Raw genomic sequence first — 7,381 nt, 5'->3', positions numbered from 1 at the left:
GTAAGCAGCGAAGCTAAGACAGGCTCCCTGACTGCCCTGGCCCTGCACCGCTCCCCTCCCAGAAGCAGCCAGCACCACATCCCTGTGGCCCCTGAGGGAGAGGAGCGCAGAGGGCTCCATGTGCTGCCCTCACCTGTGGGTACCTCCCCCGAGGCTCCCATTGGCCGCAGTTCCCCGTTCCCAGCCAATGAGAGTGCGGGGCGAGGTCTGCGCACAGAGCCCTCTGCCCCACCAGGGACGTAGCGCCGGCCGCTTCCAGAAGCGCTGGAGTCCCGCAGTCCAGATCCGCTCCCCCACCCCCAAAGTGCCACATCTCTGCTCCTCCCCCTCCTTCCCAGTGCTTCCCATCCCCTGCCACCTAAGAGCTGTTTAGCAGCGCTTAGGATTTTCCGGGAGGGAGGGAGGAGGCAGAGAAGAGGCAGGGCAGGGGCGGGGACAGGTTATTTATTATTTGTACTGGAATAGCACCCCCAGCCATAGACTAGGACATCATTGTGCTAGGCGCTGTACAAATTGCAGATGGCTTTGCCAAAACTCCAGAGAGTCATCAGCACTAGATTAAAAGGAGGACACAATTATTGTAAACTGTGAGCTTTAATTGAATTGCACTTGCTTCATAGCACACACATGAAGAGTACATTATAAAAAGTTAAAAGATTACAATCTGTTCAAAGAATACTTTGCACTGAAAGTGCTTCACATTTTTTCCAACAGGGTGGAAAGGGCCCTTTAAGATATACTACGATTTAAAATTTACTAGCAAGCAAAGAACTAGGTAGGGATTAATATTTGGGAAGTTTTGAATATGCATCATGGAAAAAGGACACTGAGGAATCAAATGCAGGATCATTACATAATGGCTCACTCTACAAATTCTTCTTATAGCAGATGCCATAATACTTGGTAAACATTAGTCCATTTATTTCAAGAACCCAAAGTGGTTTGATTTGATATTACTCTTCCATGACTCATGATGCATGAGGCAGCACATTGAAACACCGAACAAGAAATCTGACTAATGTAAAAACAGCTCGAGCTTTTCTGAAAGATGCGAGAGGGAAGCAGCGGCTAACAGAAGTTGCTGCTTGTTTAGAAAGAATAATTCTGTGGGCTGAGCAAGACAAAGATAAGAAGCAGCAAAAGCAAAATTAGGAAACAGTCAGGCTGTGCCCTCCATCCTTTTTCCTTCTCAAGTTGTTTACGCTTCTATTCATTTTGTGAGGAAGGTGATTGTTCCTTTCTGTAAGGGGAAAAGAAGAAAAAGTGAACGCAGAGAAAGTGGGTGTGTTGTTACAGCTGTACTACTTGACCTTGTGAAAAATCACTCAATCTCTGTGCCTTGTTTTCCCATCTGTAAGATGGGGATAAAGATGGTTTCAAACTTTATTTAGGACCTGTCTTAATTACATGGAAAAAAAAACAAACCAAGCAATTGTGATAATTATCATGCGCACAGAGCTTTTCATGGCCATCCATTGATTTTATATAAGCAAGAAATGGGACAGGCCTGGAGTTTGAGCTAGATCATTGTATAGAGGGTTAGGGTTAAAAAAAGAGTAACGTCTCATTTGAAAATAGACGCGCAGCATGTAAAACTTTCCTGACCAGACTTTGTTAGTGATAAAGCTGAACAATCAACTTTGTTCTAAAATGGCCTAACTGATAAGATAACATTGTCTCAGTGGACTTTGCCTGACAATTTTCGTCATTAAATGAGAGTTTACATTACTGGTGTAATGCTTTGTATTTTATTCCTCAAGAGTCAGGAATTGAGAAGTATTCTCACAATATCCTTTATCTTAACCATGCTGTACATCTTCTAGATTTTATATTGAACATTTTAAAGATCCAAAAGTCAATGCTCAAAAATCAGGAAGGGAAATATCCCTGTTAAATGTTAGATCATGAAGGGTTGGGTTTTCAAAAGCCTTCAGCATTGGCTTAAATCTGCTCCCACTGGAAAAAAGTTCATAAGTCATTTTTTTAAAAGGAAAAATTCACAGCTCTTAGCTTTGAGCTTAAAACCTAACTGGTTGCAAAGCCAATCAAGTATTAGTACATAGTTTACAAGTGGTTGTTCTGACTTCCCCAAAGTTATCACTTAATTTATTTTTCTAATAATAAAAGAATGAGTCTAGTCCTCAGCGTAGACAGATGGTCTTGTGGTTAGAGCACTCAGCTGGGACTTGAGATCGTGGTTCTACAGTATACTTGCTTATGCAATTTGACAAAGGTCAGACAATGAGATAAAGGGCTTTCATGAGTTGGTGTTCTAACCTGTTTACAGCTGCAAAACTAGTACTTCCTTACTTTACAGGGAGGTAGTAACGTTAAATTAATTTGATGTTCCTGAGCACTCAGATATCACACTGATAGGGACATGGAAATATCCAGAGAGACTAGCCAACCAGAAAGCTTGATTTGTGGAGCGGATCAAATAGGTTTCTTGAAGTTTAAGTTTTGCTTTTCTATTAAAAATGACCAGATGAATCTTGCTCAAACTTTCCAGGATAATTTCTTTCCTGGCTGAGACCAAGCAGCGGCCTGCAGGCAGGAAGGGGCATTTTTCAGAGAAGTGTGAGCTTGATAAAACAGAGGGTTAGAATAAAAATTCAAATATAACTGGAACTACAGCTTGTGCACTCAGACTGTTGTATAACAAAGCATTAACTCAAATGAGGCAGCTTCATATAGTGAGGCTTCAAGATCAGGTCTCTTTAGTCTGAACTGCTACAACTCAAGGGGCAGTTCTGCAAACTCTAATTGCATGAATAGTTCTTACTCCTGCAGATGGTACCATTGATGTCAGACTACTCATGAAGAACGGTTGCAGGAGTGGATCCTATGACAGGCAAATAATTTAAATGAGACTTACTGGTTACGGATCTTAGTCAGCAATTTCTGCATCCAGGGGGCCTTGGGATTCACACACAATTTCTGCCCTGTTTTTAGTTTGAGTCTGAAAAACAAGCAGAGTTTAAGCTTTCATTAAATACAGTGCTTTCTTCAGATAATTTATTAGCAGCAATAGCCATCCCTCAAACAGGCAACTTATGGAGCAGACTTCAAAGTACTGAGAATGTAGAGGAATGGGCAAACAGAAGTAATTTCTGCATGACATGAGGACGAGTACAAGTTTTCAACTATTCAAAGCACAACAAAATTTCAGATTTAACTCGTACCACATGTGCTCAGTAGACACCTCTTTTAAAGCCCCGACTCTGCAAAGTCAGTGAGACAACTTGCAGTTACACATGTATAAATTCACACATGCCTCATCAGAGCCTATGAGTAGGGATTTTTCAACATAACACGTAACTGGGCAATCAAGATCATTTGTGTGATTGAAGGAGGGAGATCGGTGGGCTGATGCAAGTTCTAGCACATGTATTTCTACAAATCAAATAAATCCCATTCCTTTGAAATAACTAGCTATGAGCATATTTTAAAAGTGTTAGATGCTTTGGTCACATACGAGTAGCACACAGAAGCTCATGCTACAATACGTCTGTTAGTCTATAAGGTGCCACAGGACTCTGTCGCTTTTTACAGATCCAGACTAACACGGCTACCCCGCTGATAGCTGTAGCTGTTTCTCTAGAAAACAGAAGGGACCAAACTGAAATACTTTCTCTAGTTCTCAGTCTCAAACTTTGTCTCAGATAAAATGGGACCTGGGTCCCTATTATTAGTCTGACAAAACCAACACCTGATTGAGAAGTTTTTGCAAACCAAATCCCACTCGTTTCCATCTCCACTTTAAAGTGTATCCCTAGTTCTATGGTCTCAGAACTGGGCTGGAAATCTGGTGACCTCAAGCTCTTTGGGAAGATTTCCAGTACTTCCTGAATCTATACAGGCTGAGAATAGCACAAGAGTAATTCCTTGTGGTGTTTTGGTTCTTCCACTTCCAGTCTGGGCCAAAGAACAGGAAATGCAGAAGCACATGAAGTTAAAAACAACAAAATTAAAAAATTCAGCATTTAACACGTGTTTGATTTGAATCTGTCCTTACTACGCTGGAACCAGTTCATGTAGCTGGGGGGGGGGGGGGGGGGAAGGACAGTTCAAGGTTGTAGATAAGCCAACAAGATTTTATACATGATTTTCCTGAGTGCTAAGTCAATCCTGTGACTTTGGGCATTAAAACCTACTCTTTATACATTTTGTATATAAATACAAAAAGTGACCCAGTGTATAGCTACGTTGTTATATGGAAGCTGAAATGTAAAGGTATATCCTGCGTCAGTGTATCTACTTTAGTTATGAAGAGGGCACCAATTACACTTACAATTAAAGGCTTGGTGCATCGAGGCTAGTTAAAAGTGAAAAGCAACTTATGCCACTTACATAATTTCTGTGGTTCGGCAGGCACCCCCAAAGGGAATGATCTCAATACTTTCATATCTCCTTGGCGAGATGAAGTCTGAAGTCTGCTTTGTGCACCTGCAGCTCTTATAGGAACCGTTGGTTTCTAGGATAGCTGTGGAGCAAAAATTCACCAAATTTATAATTCAGGGATAGCAAGAGTAAGTATCTTACACTTAGCTAGTGCGAAGAGAAATCCTTGCTTTCTAGTATGTTATTAAGGGAGTTTTAGCCACAACTAAGGGAAATAATTATTATACCTTGTATTTCTAAAGCCCCTTCCATTGGAGGATCTCAATGCACTGTACTGACTAATGCATTGGTCCTTGCAGTACTCCTGTAAGGTAGGTGGTATTATCCCTATTGGACGGATGGGGAATTGAGGCACAGCGGGTCAGCGTCTGTTGCGTTTACTCCACGAGTAGCCTTATTAAAACAAATGAGGTAATTGGAGGAGTAAGGGCCAGATTCTTAAAGGTATTTAATGACAATTGTTGATTTCAATGGGAGTTTGGTGCTTTTGAAAAATCCACTAGGTGCCTTTCTGCATCTTTAGGTGCATCTTTTAATTAGCGTTACAATAGTGCCTAGAGGTCTCAGAGCAGGTTCCCTTTACGCTAGGCGCTGTACCTACACACAAGAATTTCTTCCCCCTCTCTTGTCCTTTATGTGGATTGTAAGTTTTTTGAGGCAGAGAAGCACAGGGAGGTTAAGTGACTTGCCCAAGGTCACACAATAGGTGTCAGAGCTGGGAACAGGACCCAGGTCTCCAGACTCCTAGAGCAGTGCCTGGTCTGCAGGACCTCACATTGCAAATCTGATAGAGAAAACCATTTTTAACGATTCCCTTACTCTTTCAAGATGAGTGAGTGTAACCCCTCCTGCCTCATCAAGAAATGAAAGTACTTACCTGCATAAACAGAGTGACAGATCACCAGCAGAGAGACCAGCAGAACGGCAGTGTGGGATTTCATTCTGGCTAGAGTTGTCAGTTGACCTCTCAACAGCAAGTTCAAGCTCAAAGTTTGTCTGAGGCTTTTGGTGGAGAAAAGGTTCCTATTTATTTGGGAGGTTCACACTGTGGCAAGATCAGCAGGATTCTATTTTTAGAAAGCAAAGCCGAGAAATGGCATCATCACTCTTCACGGGCTGCTACCCAGTTATTCCCCTGAGACTAATTGCTGAATTTGCAATATTGCTGATACAAATCAGCAGAAGGAATTAATAGGTATTTTGCTGATTTTAGAATCAGCTAAACAGTAGAGGAAAACACTGCATAATGGAAGAAAACCCAAATTACTTTCCTTACATAAGATATTGAGATTTTCTCTGTAATATTTCACGCCCATGTTTACACTAAAGAATTGTATTGGTTTTATGTAATAGTGCCTCCACATGTGTAAGTATTTTATAACCCTACAATAAATATCTTGTCTACTTTTCTGTATTTTACAGTACCAAGCAAAATGCTGACAGACATCTCCTGTCCTGAAGAGCTTATAGTCAGACTCAGACATTACAATTCGCACTATGTAGAATCAGTGAAGCACACATTCAATGGATTAAAAAATGGCTAATTGGCCTCTCTCACAGATTGTGGGGAATCATCATTGACCGGTGGTGTTTCTAGCAGGACTCTGCTAACTTGGGGATGACAGACTGGTGGCATAATATATAACAATGAGGGTGGTGACTTGGGCCCATTCAAACAAAGTACATATAAATATAGCCCAATGTAAAAGTTATGCATTTAGGAACCTTACAGGACGGGAGACTGTGCGTTAGAGCATGGTGACACCAAAACGGTGCTAGGAGTCAACACGGACGAGCAATTCAACATGAGCTCCCCGTGTAATGCCGTGGCAGGAAGCTGATTTGATCCATGGATGTCGAATCAGGGGTCTGGTGAATGGGAAGGTGATTTCATCTCTGTACGCAGCACTGGCGACAGACGTTGGAATGACGCAGCCAGTTCGGGTGCCATGTTTTAGAAAGAGGTTGAAAAAAAATCAGAGGGTGCAGAAACGAGCCAAGAAAATAATTGGAGGGTGGGAGAAAACACCTTGCAAAGAGATGGAAAGAGCTCCATCTGTTTATCTGGTACACTGTATGAATTAAAAGGTGACTTGGTAGGTCCCTTCATGAGGAGAGAATACTGGGTAATAAAGAGCTTGAGAATCTTGCGGAGAAATGTAACCACCACCCATGGCTGGAAGCTGAAGCCAGACACATTCAAATGAGAAATAAGGCAAAAAAAGGAACAGTGAGGATGATGAACCATGGGAACATACTGCCAAGGGAAGTGGTGGATTCTCCACCTCCTGATGTCTTCATGTTCAGACTGGATGCCTTCCTGGCAGGAATGCTTTAGCCACATAAGTTATTGAGTCTGTATGGGGATAATTGGGTGAAACTTAATGGCCTGTGGGGTTCAGGAGGTCAGACTAGATCTAATGGTCTCTTCTAGTCCTAAAATCTGTTAAGTAACCTCTGGAATGTGACTAACATTTATATTCAGTTGTATGAGTCTCCTATTTGGTATCCTTCTCAAAGCCCCACCTCCTGGAATCATGTGGTGATGGGCAGGACTCAGCAGCCAAGGCGTCCCTCCTAGTTCACTTTATGTTCCTAAAATCTCATCCTTCAGGGCTTCAGTCAGTCATCTCTAAGGATCAAGAAGTAAACTCCTTCTCCTCTGCCCCCAGTCCAACGTATTCATGGGTTTGTCCTCTGATGCATTAAAGAGAGCTACAGCTGGAGGTGGGACTATGCATCAGGTGGGCTAGTGCTGTGAGGTGGTACCTGAGAATTCAGTCTGCTGGCTTGGTAGGCCTCGCTCACATGCTCGGGGTCTAACTGATCACCGCATTTGGGATCAGGAAGGAATCTTTCCCCAGCTCAGATTTGCAAGGGCCTTGGGGATTTTTTTTTTTTGCCTTCCACTGCCACGTGGAGCATGGGTCACTTGTTAGGATCGTCAGGATATCCCACTAAATCAGTTTCCTGCCACTGC

The 7,381-nt window shown here is 42.4% G+C and overlaps 1 protein-coding gene across 1 annotated transcript; it reads right to left on the bottom strand.

The window, feature by feature from the left end:
• Nucleotides 1-575: 575 nt before the first annotated feature.
• LOC120406738 (interleukin-8-like) lies at nucleotides 576-5,422 on the bottom strand. The gene is made up of 4 exons (XM_039541818.1): nucleotides 5,279-5,422; nucleotides 4,351-4,483; nucleotides 2,876-2,959; nucleotides 576-1,240 (listed from the first exon to the last, which is right to left on the bottom strand). Exons 1-4 carry the CDS (start codon nucleotides 5,340-5,342, stop codon nucleotides 1,207-1,209), a joined length of 315 nt encoding a protein of 104 aa, XP_039397752.1. The 5' UTR covers nucleotides 5,343-5,422; the 3' UTR covers nucleotides 576-1,206.
• Between the last annotated feature and the right edge of the window lie 1,959 nt (nucleotides 5,423-7,381).

The sequence above is a fragment of the Mauremys reevesii genome, linkage group 5, assembly GCF_016161935.1.
Source record: "Mauremys reevesii isolate NIE-2019 linkage group 5, ASM1616193v1, whole genome shotgun sequence".
Lineage (NCBI taxonomy): Eukaryota > Metazoa > Chordata > Testudines > Geoemydidae > Mauremys > Mauremys reevesii.
This window is presented reverse-complemented; position numbering and strand designations above follow the sequence as displayed.